Source organism: Podarcis tiliguerta (genome assembly GCF_965153285.1).
Source record: "Podarcis tiliguerta genome assembly, chromosome: 6".
Classification (NCBI taxonomy): Eukaryota; Metazoa; Chordata; class Lepidosauria; order Squamata; family Lacertidae; genus Podarcis; species Podarcis tiliguerta.
This window is the reverse complement of record NC_139539.1, coordinates 60,032,500-60,050,301: the sequence shown is the minus strand read 5'-3', so window position 1 is coordinate 60,050,301 and position 17,802 is coordinate 60,032,500. Positions and strand designations below refer to the sequence as shown.

The 17,802-nt window shown below is 38.8% G+C and overlaps 1 protein-coding gene across 3 annotated transcripts in view; it reads right to left on the bottom strand.

Moving 5' to 3' along the window:
• ROR1 (receptor tyrosine kinase like orphan receptor 1) overlaps positions 1 to 17,802 on the bottom strand; it is a 149,440-nt gene that overhangs the window by 33,554 nt on the left and 98,084 nt on the right. For all 3 annotated transcript variants that reach the window (XM_083448021.1, XM_083448019.1, XM_083448020.1), the window contains exons 2-4: positions 12,900 to 12,971; positions 1,272 to 1,559; positions 72 to 102 (exon numbers count right to left, since the gene is read on the bottom strand). In XM_083448021.1, coding sequence (XP_083304147.1) covers positions 72 to 102; positions 1,272 to 1,559; positions 12,900 to 12,969 — 389 coding nt within the window. In that variant the 5' untranslated portion in view covers positions 12,970 to 12,971. The remainder of the gene's footprint in view (positions 1 to 71; positions 103 to 1,271; positions 1,560 to 12,899; positions 12,972 to 17,802) is intronic.

The following is a 17,802-nucleotide window of genomic DNA, read 5'->3' as shown; positions in this document are numbered from 1 at the left end:
TACGAACTATGAAATTACTTTTTAAAAAACCTTACAGAATTAATTAACATAGTAAGTATTTAACAACTCACGATGTTCCTGGACTTGCTGTTGGCGGAGGACCTAGAAAAATGAGATTTTTTTTTAAAAAAGACGAAGAGGAGGAGTTAGTTTTTACTAACTTTACAGCAGGAAATTTTTTGTTTTTGCTTAAGTCAATTTTAATCTATTTTATTTTTCCAAATTTCTAATATAAGATTCAAAGCTATTGCTATGTATTTCTCTGCAATCAATAGGTATACATTTTGCTCTTACATCACTTAATATTTTAATGAGTGCATTCTATAAACAATGACAGACAGTGTGTGTTTGTGTGTGTGTTTAGTACAGTTCGGCTTTCACTCTGCTCAGTATTGTAACTCCAGCATATGATATGAAGGCACATGAGGCCACTACCTTGCTGAAGCTAAACAGATTTGGGTCTGCTCAATGCCTGAATGGGTGATTGTCTGGGAACCATATGCAAGGCCAGTTTGGATTCCATGGTGGAAGAAAGGCAAGATATATAACAACAACAATAACAGATTACATGTTCTCATGCCTACTGGCCAGTAGTGTTAGGGGAAAAACAAAATGTGATGTTAAATGCATGCAAAAAGTTTAAGGGCACATTTTGAAATTACTATTTAAATCTAGTCTGCAGAGATTGGGGCCTCAAAGCAGCATCAGGATGGGCGTATCCTGCGATTTAATTCTTTTGCTGCATTTTGCATTTAGCCATGGGAGAAAAGCTTCCATTGGCACCAACAGCATCATATGTGGGAAATGGTTTCCCCGCCCAAACAGGACAGCAGGAAAAGAAAACATTAAATCCCTGCACACCAATATCTCAGTGCTATCCTAGCCTGTGTGGCTGATATTTAAGTAATAAAAAATGCTTACACATTTAATATAACATGTAGTTTGGCTCTTAGCTGCGCCTGCCTCCAACACTGTTTGTTTAACAAGCTGTTTATAATGTAACAATATCACAAGATTCTCCATTGCAACGGCTTGTATTAACATCAATCAGATTGCAATGGCCTGTATTAACATCAATCAGATGTAATCTGAAAAGTAAATAATGGAATAAAGTGATAAATCTGCTTGCTTTGTTATTCTGAATATGCAGTTTTGTTCAGCTATGTCCTGTGTTAACTTGGTTGGGCATGATGGGGAAACATTTATCTTTGCCTCCATTTTACCCAACTTTTCTTGAAAGAGGAACTTTTCCAGCAAGAGGGACTTCTTACCGAATTTCACAAACAGTACCCCAGTGGTAGAAACGGTTTTCTTGCCATTTGTTGCCACACACTGAAAGTAGCCGGTGTCTGTGGTATCAAGGTTTCTTATTCGTAATCGAGAGCCATAGTTCGTCGCACGGAAGGATATCCTTCTGGGTTCCTGTACGACGGGAGCATCATTTTTCAACCAACGCACAGTTGGAGGAGGATTCCCAGAAACCCTACAGTGCAGTTCTGCCGTCTGGCCTAAGGTAGTGGTGATATTGTTCATGGGCTCATCAAGCTTCAAGAAATAATCTGTCAAATACACAAGGAAGAGGGTTTAGACAAAACAACTGCTCACTTGGCCACAGTTTTAAACAAATCAGTTTCTTCCACCCAAGAAATTCCTATTCAAACATAAATAATGTATTCTAGCATATCAACTATGAATGAATCTCTTTTTCCTATCAAGAAAGATTAATGGATGTATATCTATTGCTACATACAACACATACAAATATGTAAAGTAGTATAAGGGAAAGTGTCACAAATAATCTACTGAAGATGCTGTCTTACATTTAGATGTATACTCATAAAGCTGACTGTTGGAAGATCTGTTCTGTCTCTTTCACATTCCAAATGTGCTTGTGGTTATGTTATTTAGACAATATAGATAACGGCTCTGCATTGCCTTATATAATATTTAGCTACTTCTGTCACTGTTCACCCAGCACACTTATTTCATTTTATTGCTATATGATTATTATCAGATTTCTGAAAGTGGAAACAATTTGAAATAATTTGGAACTTACATTTGGTACCAAAGCTAAGCTTTTCTTCAGTAAGTTTAACAGCCAACATATTGAGTATGCATTTATATCTATCTGTATTTTGGACATAAAATATTGTGTGAATTGTCTTCTTAGTCCAGCAGTTGAGTTTCAGGTGAAGGCAACTACCTAATTTGAAAAATTAATTGTCTTTTTTTTTGGTAGCTTTTTATACATACCCACCCTGTTTTACCTTTCTTATGGTAGCTTTATTTATCCAAGCAATGTTGTTGAAAAGGTAAGCTGCCTATGGGAAGCCACAACTAAGTTTTCTAGACCAGATAAACCCAACTCTCTAGCAAGTTATACTAGCTTGACCTAGGGATGTGGGTAGTGCTGTGGTCTAAGCCACTGAGCCTCTTGGGCTTGCCGATTGGAAGGTTAGCATTCAAATCCGTGTGACGGGGTGAGCTCCCATGCTCTGTCCCAGCTTCTCCCAACCTAGAAGTTTGAAAGCATACAAGTGCAAGTAGATAAATGGGTGCCACTGTGGCAGGAAGGTAAATGGTGTTTCCATGCGCTCTGGCACTTGTCATGGTCCTCCGTTGCCAGTAGCGGTTGGTCGTGCTGGCCATGTGACCCAGAAAGCTGTCTGTGGACAAATGCTGGCTCCCTCATCCTGAAAAGTGGGGTGAGTACCGCACCCCATGGTCACCTGTAACTGGACTTAACCGTCCAAGGGTCCTTTACTTTTTTTACCTTACAAGCTTGACCACTCATCTGTATATACATTAATATAATTTTATGGTAGCTGTAGGCCTTCACACATAAATGAGTAACATGAAGTAACGTTGGCACTTTAGCAACATTTAGAAAGCACTTTAATATTCCCAATGTTCAGCTAAATAGGCACGTATCTCTGGATCTGGTCAGAAAACAGGTCTGTTGGTTCCTTTCAAGAATGAGTTTCTTAAAGAAAATAAACTTCTTCCCCCTCTTGAACTAGAAATCTATCCGCTGCTGATGTTGATGCATGTATTGGTTTCATTTCCCACAAGACCTACATCGTCCATTTTTTCTAGCTTCTTTTTTTGGCATTGCGTTAGGATTCAAATGTCCATTATTGGATCTATGTTCCATTTTTTGGCTATCAGTAGTGCCAATGTTTTCTTCCATGCAGCGCAACACCAACTACTGCCTATCTCTATTAATTTCCTTCAAGTATGGCACGTTTACTCTTTAAATCCAAATTTAACCAGCTTCTCTCTTCAAAGGGCCACCTTTCCTATCCAGATGTTCAGATTCGGTAGCCAATAGCAAATGTTGTTCCTGGACATCTCTACTAAAATCCAACCCACCTAAAAGTCAACTCTCAAAGGACAATTTTGTAAATATATGTGCTTCTTTCAATTACAGAGCTACTGCGGAACTGTAATTTAGAAGGCAAAGGAGGTGATTAAAGAGACCTAATTTTACAAGCTTTTAACACCTTAACACAATTTTGCCTATGTATACTTTGGGTTAGATGTTTAGCTTCATATCAAAGACATTGCAATATCATGAATACTGTGGGCAAAGAACCCACAAGGGGCTAGCAGTACATATGATCACCATTTTACTGAAGAAGGTATTATAGCAATGAAGACAGTTGACTACAATTTTACAAGTGACCAAGGGGAAGTGGGTTCACCACTCACTTAGGGGTCCATATAATCTGGCATCATGCTTTGAACACTTAAAAGAAAACTCATTGTTAAAGTATAGCCTGAGTCAGATCATACATTCTTGAATTCCCACAAAAATCTGCATTTAATAAAATCATACTAATCGTGCACAGCTTCTGAGCAACCGCATTCAAATTTTAAGTATTAGATTTCTTTACAATGCTGAACTTGATTACACTTCAAAGAGAGTAATTTAGCTGCTTTACAGTGCAATAGAGTCAAAGAGGGAAATATTAATTTTTCTATGATCGTCATGCTGACAAGGGTACAGAAAACTAACACAGAGCATACAGTATTTCCCAAGAAGCACGGGTGAGGAACAATTAACAGGGTGCTGATTTGTTTCTGACACGTCGATAAATAATGGATAATTTAATATATACTGTTATAATATGGTTGCATCATCACAAAAACAGATATAAATTTTACAGAGATGTAGCTGCATTCAGATGACCAGGTAGAGATATAAGGAGCTGTCATACGGAATAAGACCAATGGCTTACCTAGCCCTTTGTTGTTGTGGGAGAAAGTGGTTGCTTGTTGTATATCAGCAATGGGTAAGGACAAAGCAAACAATCAGCAGGGATACCTATTTTTGCCACCCCCTTCTCTCTCACACTTTGATCATTCATTCATTCATTTTTACTTTCACACAAGCCCCCAACCCGCAACTCATCCATTCACACACCAAGTATATACCCCAGCCATCCATCCATTATTCATTATCTTACTCTTTCAGGCACACATCCATTCACACACCTTCTTAAGTTTCCCTCCCATCCTTTGTCTGCCTCTTATAGTTCCTGTAATCCGAATTTATATAGGTTTACTTGGACATTAAGTCTCAAGGAGGCATTTCTGAAGCATCTTCCCAACACCATTGTGGAGTTTTCCCTTTTCAGGAAAGCAAAGCACAGGATTCCCAGTAGAAATAAAATATTCACAAGAGGAGCAAGAGGAGCTTCTGGATCACTATGTCACACCTGTGGGGTGGGGTGGGAGGCCATGAGAAGTCATCACAGAGGGCAGTAGCAAAGGTATCTTTCCTCTCCATGAAGTGTAGCAGCTAGAACAGATTTCTAAAGGATGTTACGCTGCTGTGTTAGGCTGAGTCTACAAGCTCCAATGCCACTGCAGTGTTTATGGAAAGGAAGAGAGATCCCTGAGTGCTACCAGATGCCCACCTGATTAGTGTCAGGAAGATGCATTTTCAAGGTAAAAACAGGATTTCCCAATTGGTGTGTAGAGGAAAGGGTGGGGCAGCATTGAGCAAACCTGAGTTTTGCTACCTAGGTCACTGTGTGCAGAGGGGGAGGGAGAACCATAGTATCAAGATGGATCCTCAGAAGCACAATTGTTTTATTACTGCTTCACCTGTTCTTGACATGAACACTGTCATTGAAAACAGGTTGCATAATATAAATCCTGACCCAAATTATATCATCAACCCTTTAATATTTTTTTTGACTATGGCGCTCAAGCTAATTGCTGCAGAATACACCAATTATATGTCTGAATTTAGGAGGATTTAAGGATTGTACCATAAATCAGTTAGCATTTTCTTCATTTTTTTAAAAAACATATATTCGCCTTTGATACCAAGCATGTATGACGACGCTTTCAGAAAATACTTTAATGTCAGAAATTTTGAGATGAAACCAGAAATCTAAAATTTAGACCACATATAATTTGATAACAAGTCAACTTTACTTTTCAATTTGTTAAAACAATCTGTTCCCAGTCTTAAATCCTAAATGCCAAGTTTCAACCCACAGAGACTTTTTTTCTTTATGCTCAAGTTATAAACCACTGTAAAATGCTGACAGACCCTTACTGTAGCAGGCCTAGTGGGTGCCCTATAATGAACTTCTAAATTACTTGAGATAATATCTAGAAAGCTTGGCCTTAAATATGTTTCTGGTTTTGAGGCCTTGCCAAAGAAAACACTGCACATAATAAGTCACCTTCATGAGTCTAAGAGTATAAACTGGAGACAAAGAACGCAAAAACTAAATATTAGGTGTCTTTATTCTGCAACTTTCCCCCTCATTTTTAAGGAGTTCTGAAACCACAAAATGTGCATTGTAAGAAGAAATATGTGCATTGTTAAAACAGGAAAGCTTTCAGACTATTTACTACTTTAAGTGGTGGCGTCCAGGTGCATTTTAAAGTAAAACTGGCAAATTCTTCAAAAGGAATTTGAATCTTTTGTAGGATTACTTTAACTTAAACTTAAGTTGCAACTTATTCTGATGAACATTTGGCATGCTAAGGCAAAAGCAAAAAGCTCATTATCATTGCTAATGCTGCTGTTAGTACTACCAGGATGTCATGCTAGAATCTGTTCCAAGCCATTCAGCTGCAAAAATAAGAATTGAATGCAAATAAAGAACCTTAGTTCCTCTTTTCCTTTTCCTTGGGGTAATGAAGATGGCAGCAAAAGAGGATGCAGGAGCATCTTTAAAATGAATCATTTCATCATATTGATTAATAAAAACAAGGAAAATGCAAATTGACTTTTCAGACAACAGAATTATGATTTTTTATTAGTTGGCAACCCACATGAAGCATATCAAAAAGTTAAAAGAGACATGAATGGAAATATTTGGTCATCAGCATTTCAAGCAGGAAGCAAAGGCCAGCAACTCATTTTGCTCAGCCAGCTTGCTTTTATTTCACCAAAGTTCTCAATGAAGCATTCATAGAAAGCTTTATCCAAACACATAGTACTGAATGGATTGTGTTTTCTCTTTATTGTTCCACTGCATATATTCCTTTCCGAGTTAATAATATACAGAAGCAGGCAATAGGCATTAGGGTGGATATTTTCTGAAAGCTTAGCCATTTTCTTCCTTCCTTTTTTTCTCCCTTTCTCTCTCTCTCTCTCTCTCTCTCTCACACACACACACACACACACACCACAGAAGCTGGATAGCTTCGCAGTGTCATACATCTCTATCAGCCTTTCTGATTTATTTAGACTACCAACACCCAAACCACAGGATGAAAAAGGAAAAGACAGTGTCCCTTTGCAGCCAGCATATCAGCTTCTGGGGTTCATTTATTATATTTCTGTCACCCTTCAATTTAGGAGCTTAAGGTGGTATACATGGTTCCCTCCCTTCATTTTATCACAACCCTTTCATGTACATTAGACCAAGAAAGAGAGAGAGATGGGGACCGACTCACAGTTACCCAGTGAGCTTCATGGCCAAGGGGACAGTTGAATCTGTCTCCCTTGTCCTGGTCTGGCACTCAAACCATATAGTACTCTAACCTCACTGTATGTTTTGGGAGCAGAGAAATTTCCATATGAAGTTGCCCATTCTTTAAGTATAATATATCCGTCAGAAGCCCTGCTCTAAGTGCCCACACCTTCAGAGGTTAGATAGGTGGCAACTCAGAACCACTATTGCTTCATTGAGTTTTGTTGTCCTGGATGATTTATGATGAAAATCAAGTTTAAATAAATGTTTTAAATAAATAAATGTCAATATTTGAAACAGGAAAGGAAGCAGAATAAAATTCCATGAAACTCCAGTCTCCGACCCCCACTGAAGGGAAAAGGCAGTAAAACAAGGGCAAAAGTATTTTAATGGTGCATTCCAGACAGCACATTCCTAAATGTATTAATTCAATTCAATAATATCCCCTTAGCACACAGTCAACTGTATAGCAGCAGAGTAATAGGCATGAGATGAACAGACACTGGAATTTATTTAAAAGTTAGAACAAATATATTTATATTTATTCCTAATTTTCGTATAAAGAAAGTTAACAATATATGATGCCATATATGATTGAATGAATAATAACTCCTCACAAAAACAAAAATAAACAAAAGCAGTTACTCTTAGAGTGACTACCATTCTGAAATATTAAATGAGATTCCAAAAATGAAACATGACCAAACTTTAATGACATTATTTATTAATTTATGCTGCATCTTTTAAACTGAGATTTACTCTAGAATGGCCTTCAATATTTTCAAAGATGGTAAGGAGAACAAGCAAACTTTTAGCTGTCAATACAAAGTGAATTTTCTATCTGACTATGCTCCTTTTGACAGTTTTCAATTCTGTGTTTTAGATTTTTCATACTGCTTTGTTTCTGAATGCATTTTAAAATTTCCAAAGAGCTTTGGTGACAATTTTGATAAGTGAAAACTGGTGTGGAGGAATTACATTTTCTTTACTTGAAATCTGGTTTATAAAACAAGCAGGAGGTCTACACACTTGTTACTAATTTATAAAATGTATCAGTTCCAAAATGGCCCAAAGCAAATGCACAAATTATAACAACAATTATGTTGTTAGAGGTACACACACACACACACACACACTGGTAGCATTTACAAATGTATGATTAAAATAGAAGGTTCAACAACTGTATAAAAAAAGAAAAGGAAATCACAGTCTAGAAAAGCTATGTGCTACAAATTATTGTTTATAACAAATAAGTAATTTGTGGCTAGCATACAAAAATCCGTATCATCTTGTAACCTAAACTACTGAAAAACATCAAGGAATTTTGTTGTCGCTTTAGAAACCAAACTGGGTCTTATTCCAAACCTTAACTTGCTAAAAGTGTGTACAAATAGGTAGAGGTCTCCACTATGCGTATATAGATATATATTTGCATGTGTAGATATATCACACATACATAGAGGATGTATGTATGTATGGAGAATAATGCAATGAAGCAGATTGTGTGTATATATAAATAAATGTATGTGCCTACCCATCTACGTGAAAAAAATGGCTGAAGAGTAATGCTATGAAGTCAAAGATAAGCAGTTATTTTTGACATTTTGACATACAATCACATTAGAATCTGCTTCTTATTAGCCCTTCCTTTGCCTGTTAAAGGTCTATTTTTTAAACCCCAAATGTCAGGAAATCTGGAACAGAAATGTACAATAAAACACGTCCCTTGGCCCTCTGATCTATTAATCTTTCAAATAAACCGAGATAGCTGGATGAGCCAGGGCAAGGTTATTATATATAGCTACCTTGTGTGTAACGTCAGACATTCATTATACACACTGGGGTTTATAAGGGGAAAAACCTAACCAAAGTCTGAAATAAGTTACACATTTTCTGAAACAGTTTAGCAGACTGGTGAATGGTACTTAGGTCAATTTCTTTGGTAGCTTTTGTTGTACGAACTTCACATTTTACGTCCTATATTACCCATAAATGAGACATTCAAGAAACACAAATTCTCAAACAAAAACACACACTCTATCAGTGGAAAAGCAAACAAAAGAGCTAATGTGCTGTAACTAAAAAAATTCTCAAACAAAGTCATAGTAATTTACTGCCTCAGCTACTCATGGGACCCCACAAATAGAAAATACACACACACACACACACACACACGTCCCATAAGGGGTACTTGATTTACTGAATATCCCTGTATAGCAAGAGAAAATGAAAAGGTAAATTGTGCATGAATATGAAAGCTGTAATTTTACCTCTTTTCACCACATGAAGCAAATTCACATTTAAAGATTTTGTGAGGAGAATCATGGATAATCTATGAACCACCACAGAAATGAGTGACCAAAAGCATTAGATTCAGTAGAATATTAGAGAATCTGAACACTGAGGATTTTGACCCTCTCAAAACCAACATTAACAGAGCCATCCTCAGCAGTACACCAAAGTAAGTGAGCATAGGATTCACACATTCAACCAAAAATGAAAGGGAGCAAAAACTGCAGGGGGGGAAAGTTTGAGCAGTGACAATGATTTTACAGAATCCCTGCTGCTATAGAATTTTTATATATTAAGGAGAAATCTATCAGCTGCAGTCATCTTTGGAAGACTTTTGAAGAATGCTTGCCTGAATAGCAAGGTTTTCAGAAAGGGTCTGAAACATATCGTGTTGCTGCTTGTCTAAGAGAAGAGGCACTATCATCCTAAAAGCCCTACTCCTGATGATGGTGGAGCAGAAAACAGGGGCCATGAGGGATTACTAACATGCCCTTCCTAACAACTGCAGTTATTGGACTCATAAGCAGTTAGGCAGCCAGTCCCTAAGCCATGCTAATACCAAGTTGCCTATAGTTGGTATCCATCTGTCTCAAGAGACAATGGAGTGTGCCTCTAGGGGTGAAGTCAGACTGCTGTATTAGCAGCACTGAAGTGACCTTCCCAGGGGGCAAGCCCGGGCTGGGTGTATGGAGGTTCTGACCTGCTCAAACAACTGATGTGGTCCAAAGGAAAGGAAAGCAATACGTTTGGCACCAGCTTGGCTGCAGGAGTTGCCAGAAGATGCAAGATGCAACCCAACCATCTTAGGCACTCCACTCCAGATTTGTGTAGGGTTGGTACCTTAGCCTTTCCTCCTCCCAAAGATATTCTGTAAAGCAGCGGAGCTTTAAGACCAGAGTTTTCCTTCTCCTAGATGCGCTACCTTCTTAGGTTGATGAGCTCCAGCTCCCCAGGACTTTGTATATTAGCACAAGACACAAGAAACATAAACTTGGTCTGGAATCATATTGGCAGCCAGTGCAAGTTCTTTCCTGCAAAGCCCCTTCAAGGATCAGCTGGCTACAGAGCTCCCCAAGGGGAATTTAATAGTGAAGCTCATCCCAGTTGGCTCAATTTCATTGCCAATCAGCTGACTGGCAATAACAGGAAGTCTCCCTTGCCAATACATAACTGTGTGTGTACTGTAAGGCTCCTGATTGTGCACTGGCAGTCCCTTATTATGTCGGTTGTGTAGCATATGGGTGTGGTTTGGAAGAAGCAACATTGTGGGCCAAATTGGGATCTGTACCATGCCTAATTAGGCATGTGTGCCAGAGGTCCACCACCCCTGCTCTAGCCACGATTGACTTGTATATATGAACTTGTGCTCTGCAATCACAAGATCTTGTGTCTGTCCTCTCAGTAGTCCTAAGACAATCTATTGTTTCTTCATAACAAGACCCTATTTTCCCCAAAAGTCTGTAGACTCAGATTTCTAATGTGCAATGCCCTTTTGACAACTGTTAAATTCAGCAGCAGCAAACAACATAATAATCTCTTCTCTGTAACAAATGTCTGCTGAAAAGTAGGTAGAGAAATCAGGGTGGTAGGAAGAACTAGAAAAGCACTTGATGATCTGGAGATGCTTTTAAAAATGATTTTTTTTAATTTAAAAAATGCAGCATTTATTTCTCTTTAAAGTTTTGGTGAGAAACCACCACCTCCCTGCTGCATCAATTGCTGCTTTCAACAGGTCTTCACGGGTGGTTGCGTCCCTTTTAAATTTCATTTCCTGATAAAAAGGATAAACAGGCAACTGTTTAATGCTGCCAATTTAGCTTATTTAATCAAAACTGAAAGTTGAATGAGTCTCAGTTGGTAGACAGTCACTGGAGAAGTAGTCAGGTTGAGGGCAGGGGAGACAGAATAACAAGTTTGTTGTTGTTTTTAAAAAATATTCATTCAGTTTTACAATATTTTAATAAGAACATGAAAAACATACCCAATGAAACACTGAAGTGTATACATTTGTGGGGTTGTTGGGGGAGGGAGTGCTTCTGAAGAGTGGCAGGAACTGTGAAGGTCACTGAATAGGGACATCTGCTTAATTGGGAGTGCTGGCTGGGAACCAATTTACATGAGGCGTTTAACAAGCTTTAAAATCCGGTTTATATGGATGCTTCTGAGACCACATGCCAGCTCTTGTGGAAAACAGGTGGAAGTTGATTTCTTTAGGCTGTATGTTTGCATGACCTGTCATTTCTCAATGCACGTTTAAAAACACTGGAAGTTCACTGTGGGTGAACTACTGACCTTGCTATTATATTTAATAAAACGATGCTTTGCAGTACTTTAAAGGCCAGATAAGAGACTAGCAATCCCACCCCAGAACTGACCATTGGAAACCCTCAATCATATCGGGGTGGGATTGAAAAACACATGTTCTGCATGTTTTAAACCTGGTTAAACTTTTTTTAAAAAAAATATTTTAAAGAAAGGGCTAGGTAACAAGTTATGAGAAAGATCTCTGTCTGAGCATTCCAGTAAGGGTGGACTGGAGAGGGACAAACTTTCCAACCCAGTATAAGGCAACTTCCTATTTTCTTCCCACCCCTTTGGAGGGGCTGTAAGGCAACTTTCCCCTGACCAGAAAGTGAAAGAAAGAAGGGTATTTTAAGAGGCCAATAATTCCACCTTCCATGATCATATTTCTAAGCAGTGGAAGCACATGATCACCAGACAGAAAAAGAAAAAAGATGGTTTGCATGGGTGAAGCTAGATGAGAAGCAAGAGAAACAAGTGTCAATACATTTTTCCCTGTGGAGGAAAATGACAGCTTTGGGAATGTGGGCAATATCTCTGTGTAGGACTGGAATGAACTCCTGTACATGGGTGTAGCCAGGATTTTTGTTTGGGGGGGGGGGGAGCCATGCCAGATGTTTGGCTTCCAAAAATAATTCTAAAACCAGAACAATCACTTCCGGTTTCCGATCGTTTGGGAGCCAAAACGTTTGAGTTTACAGGTGTTCGGCTTCTGAGATTCTACTGTACAGAGAAACTAACAGCCATTTGAAGACATGGAAAACAGGTATGCAAGAACAACTTCACATTGTGTGTGCATGCGAGACTCGTTTCTCATGCAAGCACAAATGAAATTGCAGACCAACACATGCCCACTGTGTGTGTGTGCATTCAACAGCCTAATTCTCTGCATGCTGTATACAAATATTAAAAGATTTTTCATTCCTCTTCCCAGTCCAGCAACTAACTGATTGCCTCCAAATTTCATAGCAAAATGTGCATGCAAGGCTACTTAGACCAAAGCTTGTTAACATAGAGTCCAGGCAGGTAATATTGAATCCAGATTCCAAGAGGCACAGATGAAATGTCAGGTAGGTCATAAACTGCTATAATTCACATCTTGACATATTTTCTTAACATGTGGAACGTGTTACTTGAAGTAAGAAAGGGGAGGGAGTGAATCCCAACATTCTTCAGAAATCACAAACTGGGGTGTAATTGAATATCAGATGATTGCTTGGCATACAAAACAGGTCTCAATTCCTCCTTCTTGTGACTTTAACAGCAGATTTTGATATGATCAAGCACAAAACAAAGGAACTTTAAGAATGGCTTCTTAAAATCTAGGATGATTTTTAATTCCTCTTTCCCCCCTGCATTTACCTTTGTCTAGTTCACTTGACACATTCCATGATGATGTAGGCATTAAATCAGCAGCAGCCGACACATTCATTGCTGAAAGAAATCAGAGAGGGGGAAGAAAGAGTTAATACAAGCTGTAGCCTATGTAATACCATAGATGGTTTTGAAAAGTATTTGGTATTAAGATATCCTGAGCAGTGCCAGCATTGTTCTGAATGCAAAGACAAGCATTGTTCTGAAGCACAAGACTGTTCTGTTGAAAAAGCAGGAGTCATGATGATGATAAGCAGGGCTGACTCAAGACACTTTGTTGCCTGAGGTGAAGGACAAGATGCCACCCTCCCCCAAGGCACATACAGAAGCCTGTTGGATTGGCAGTTTAATCATACTCCAATACTGGTGAAAGGGAAATGCAGTCATACCTCGGAAGTCAAACGGAATCCATTTTGGAAGTCTGTTCGACTTCCAAAATGTCCAGAAACCGAGGCGTGGCTTCTGATTGGCTGCAGGAAGCTCCTGTAGCCAATCAGAAGCCACGGAACCCATGTTGGACAAATGTATCTTCCATTGCACTTGAGGGCAGAAGGCCAACCTAGGGGGTACAAGGTAGGCCACATGGCACTCACAGATCTGCCTTCCCTGCCCCCCAGCACGTACCACCTGAGGCAGCTGCCTCACTCTGCCTCATCATAGAAGAAGAAGAGTTTGGATTTGACATCCTGCTTTATCACTACCCAAAGGAGTCTCAAAGCGGCTAACATTCTCCTTTCCCTTCCTCCCCCACAACAAACACACTGTGAGGTGAGTGAGGCTGAGAGACTTCAAAGGAGTGTGACTAGCCCAAGGTCACCCAGCAGCTGCATGTGGAGGAGCGGAGACACAAACCCGGTTCACCAGATTACGAGACTACTACTCTTAACCACTACACCACACCGGTGGTCAAAGGACCACCGCTGACTATGAGATTCCATACAAGCTAAATCTTCAGGGACTAATCAGGGTGTGTGTATGTGTTTTTGTAGCTTTTGAGGAGAAGATTATTGCAATGCCATAATCACACTCAGTAGCTTAACATTGTATACAGAAATGTAGAATAGGATACAAACCAAATAAAAGTACAGTGGTACCTCAGGTTACAGGCGCTTCAGGTTACAGACTCCGCTAACCCAGAAATAGTACCTCGGGTTAAGAACTTTGCTTCAGGATGAGAACAGAAATTGTGCTCCGGCGGCGCGGCAGCAGCGGGAAGCCCCATTAGCTAAAGTGGTACATCAGGTTAAGAACAGTTTCAGGTTAAGAACGGACCTCCAAAACAAATTAAGTTCTTAACCCGAGGTACCACTGTAATGTAACATAAGAGCTTTGGGCTCAGGTAGCCATATGGCAAGCTATAATCATCTACTGGAGCTTCCAAGTCTCAAAGTCCCTTTCCACTTCCTACAGCGCATCCTCATGACTCGCCAAAATTTGAAAAATGTGATGTGCTTTCAAAGGTGTTGAATGTTAATACCAGTTTTAAGACCAAAATTACACTGAAGACAAAAGCAGCTGTTCAAACTACACAGGCATCCATGCTTACTTGTGTGTGTATGAGCACAAACAAATTATTGGCACAGTTGACTTTGAACATACTAGGAACTCCTGCTAGTGTAATTGGGCTTCTCAACCCACCTTGCCAAATCTGCTTTGGGGGATTGAGAGAAGCCCTAGGACAGCTTGGCAGTGGCAGGGTTGTCGGGGGAGAGACTGTTCTGTCAGCCAAGCAGTAATGTTTTTGCTGACTGTGGCACTGAATTCCACTCTGCTTGTATTAAAAAAGTTAGGTTTTAACTGAATCAGGTGTTTGTGTAAAGCCAATAAAGTCATGCATAGTAAGGACACTACACTCTCATTGTAAAAAACACACCCCACAAACACATGAACACACACACACAAAAGGAAAAAAAAGTTCTCTTTCAAGCCCACCTGGTAGTAAAGTTTATTTAAAAGTCAGCCAAGTATTCCCAATGTAAACACAGAGGCTGAAAGCATTATAATTCATCCATAAATGTTTTCATGGAACCAACTTTTAACATACATGGCACCATGAAGCCAAGAATTTTAAGGCAATATAAATGATATATTGTCTAAAAGAGGTACCATATAGTCATGTAATCTGAATGCCAAAATTTCCATGAGATTTAGCAACAGGGAAATTGTCTCAGAATATTTTGTGGGATTAAAATTATACAAAAGTGTTTTGGATGGCCAGTTCGCTGTTGAAATAACTAAAAATATGCAAAAACGAAATGTTGTATGGATATTTATAAATATAAATGTAGATTCTGCTTATAAAACAATGCACATTTATGATGAAATATTTTTGTTTCTTGTCTATTGTTTGCTTTCTAGTAATAATAAGATAATATATTTCTTTTGAGAGTCTGCCAATAAATAATGTGTTAGATGCAGGCTTTGAGTTCCATGAATGGAAGAGCTTCTTATAAAGTTATTTTATCCAGTGGAGGCATCTTGCAACTTGCACTCACACAGAGAAATCTGCTCTGGAGATTTAACCTTCCTAAACAGATTCTGGGATGACACAAGCAGCTGCAGGAGGCAAAGGAAAATCAGAAGAGAAAAAAAACACCTCAGCACCACACACTCTCCTGAGCATATCTCTCTACAAGGGATGCTTGATCCAAACCACATTGCTCATTCTATTTTTTACTTTTGCTTCAGCTTTGGCCAAAGCCATACTCCCATGTTTCTCATTGCATTGCTTCTGTTATTTATTTACTTTTTCAAATTAGAATTTCCTGGTCTGCAGAAAGGTTGCAGAACCTCCAAGAATATCTATACTTGATGCTGTACTTGTTTCATTTATTTTTCTGTTGACTGGGTCCATGGCCTGGGGCACATGATTTTCATAGCATAGCCCTTGTGCTGTCTGCTAATTTCCCCCTAAAAAATTACCAGGTAAAGGAGCCCTTCTCAGCAACCAGGCTTAAGGATAGTGGTTTTGATGACAATGCCAGTGCTAAAGAAAAAAAAATGTATTAGCATTTTTTAAAAGGTCCACAATTTTTTTTCAGAAGTACTGTGCTAGATTCCTTACAACAAGTTTCCAGTTAATTCTTTTAAAACAACATTTTGATTTTATTTGCTTTCAGCTTCATAAATATCTCAGTATTGTTTAACACTTGTGTATATATTTTATATATCACTTTTTAAATTAAAGAAAATGATTGCAAAATACACACTGATCATTTTTTGATTAAGAATTATGGGTTGTATCTAAGGGTGGACCTACACACAGGGTGGGAAAACCCACTATAAATAAGTCAGACATTAAATCGTTATAACAAAAGAGAAAGAATGCTATGGAAAATCGCACAGAATTATTATTATTTTTACTGTATTTTTACTGGTGTTGCATGTTTATAACACATTCAAAACGCTGTGTTTTTACTAATGTAGCTGACTCCTAAGTGATACTTAGACACTTAACCCATTGGGATCATTGGACCAAATCTACCATAGTTACACACTTAAATTCAGTGATCTTAATGGGCCTATTCAAAGTTTACTTGGTCAGATACAAAGCTTCCTCACGGCATTAATAATAGAAAGTAACATGCATTTATTCCAATGGTATTTGCTATACAGATAATTATATTATATATGCCTTTCAGTGGAAGTCTGGTTTTCAGTATGGATATAATTGTCACTGCAATGACAACTCAATTGGAGTCTTGGCACTGATGAAACCAAAAGTGGTCATCTTTCATCACCCAGCACTAGATACGCCACTCAAGTGAGTCATCTATCTGAGACTGTAAAGAAGATTATTCTTTTGTGGAGACACACTAAAGAGTTATATTGATCACTGTTGTGAGACCTTGAAATCTCTGTTTTATGAAGAAGCCAAGACAGAGATGTTACTCAGAAAGAATCAATGGCCTAGAATGAGATAAGAATCTGAAGAAACATTGGGAGATCTTCCACCACTAGCTCTTCGTAGAGTATTTATCGAATATCTTTCTCCCTGCACTGCGAACCATAACATGATTACCTTTTCCCTTTGTATAGCCACAGTAATTACCAGGTTTCTGTGTTCAATAGGTGAGGAAAGCACTGAAAGCCCACATATTTAGTTAATGTTTTTGCAAACTTCCTTGCATGTCTCTTTACATGTACATAGGTTCAAACACTGTAAAGAAAAATGACATGGTGAACAAAAGCCTGACCCAGAATGGCATGTTGACAGGAATGGCTTCTTGGTAATACTTTGCATGTGCATGGCAAGTCAAAATTCTAAATCCAGTCCTCATGCTCATGTAAATCAAGGCCAGGAAGGAATTCCTGTCAACGAGTTTGCACCTGCCCAGATGTTATTTCATCCCCATGTCATGTCCACTGGGATACTCATGGTTGTACAGAATGTGAGTTTGACTCTAGTCTTGAGGTGTTTCAAACCCTCATATGCACTCCCATTTCCTGAAGTATACAATTTCTTAGTCTAAACTTACCACTCACTGTATCTTGGGCCCATCAGCCAAATTCATGTATTACCTGCATGAGATATTTTCCGCTTCCCCTTGGTCCAAGATGCTCTAATAGAGTTTGAAGGCCAGAAAGTTGTGGCAAAACAGCTCATAATGGTAGCACCACCCATGCTAGTACCACCATCTTATCTAAACTGGCAACCCTGTCATAAGCAGTAGAAGTATTATCCGCCTGTTCTATAGAATTCTAACCTTCAAATATTACCAGGGTAATAAGTTAGCTGGAGGTAAAATAGCAAATTAATTGGGCCATCTTGAGCATAATTCTACATGGCCCAGTGGTGCTTCAGTCTGTGATTCATAATGTGCCATTTCTTCAAGGTGAGAAGCAATTCAGGAGGGCTGGGGAACCTGCAGCCCATGGGCCTAATTAGACC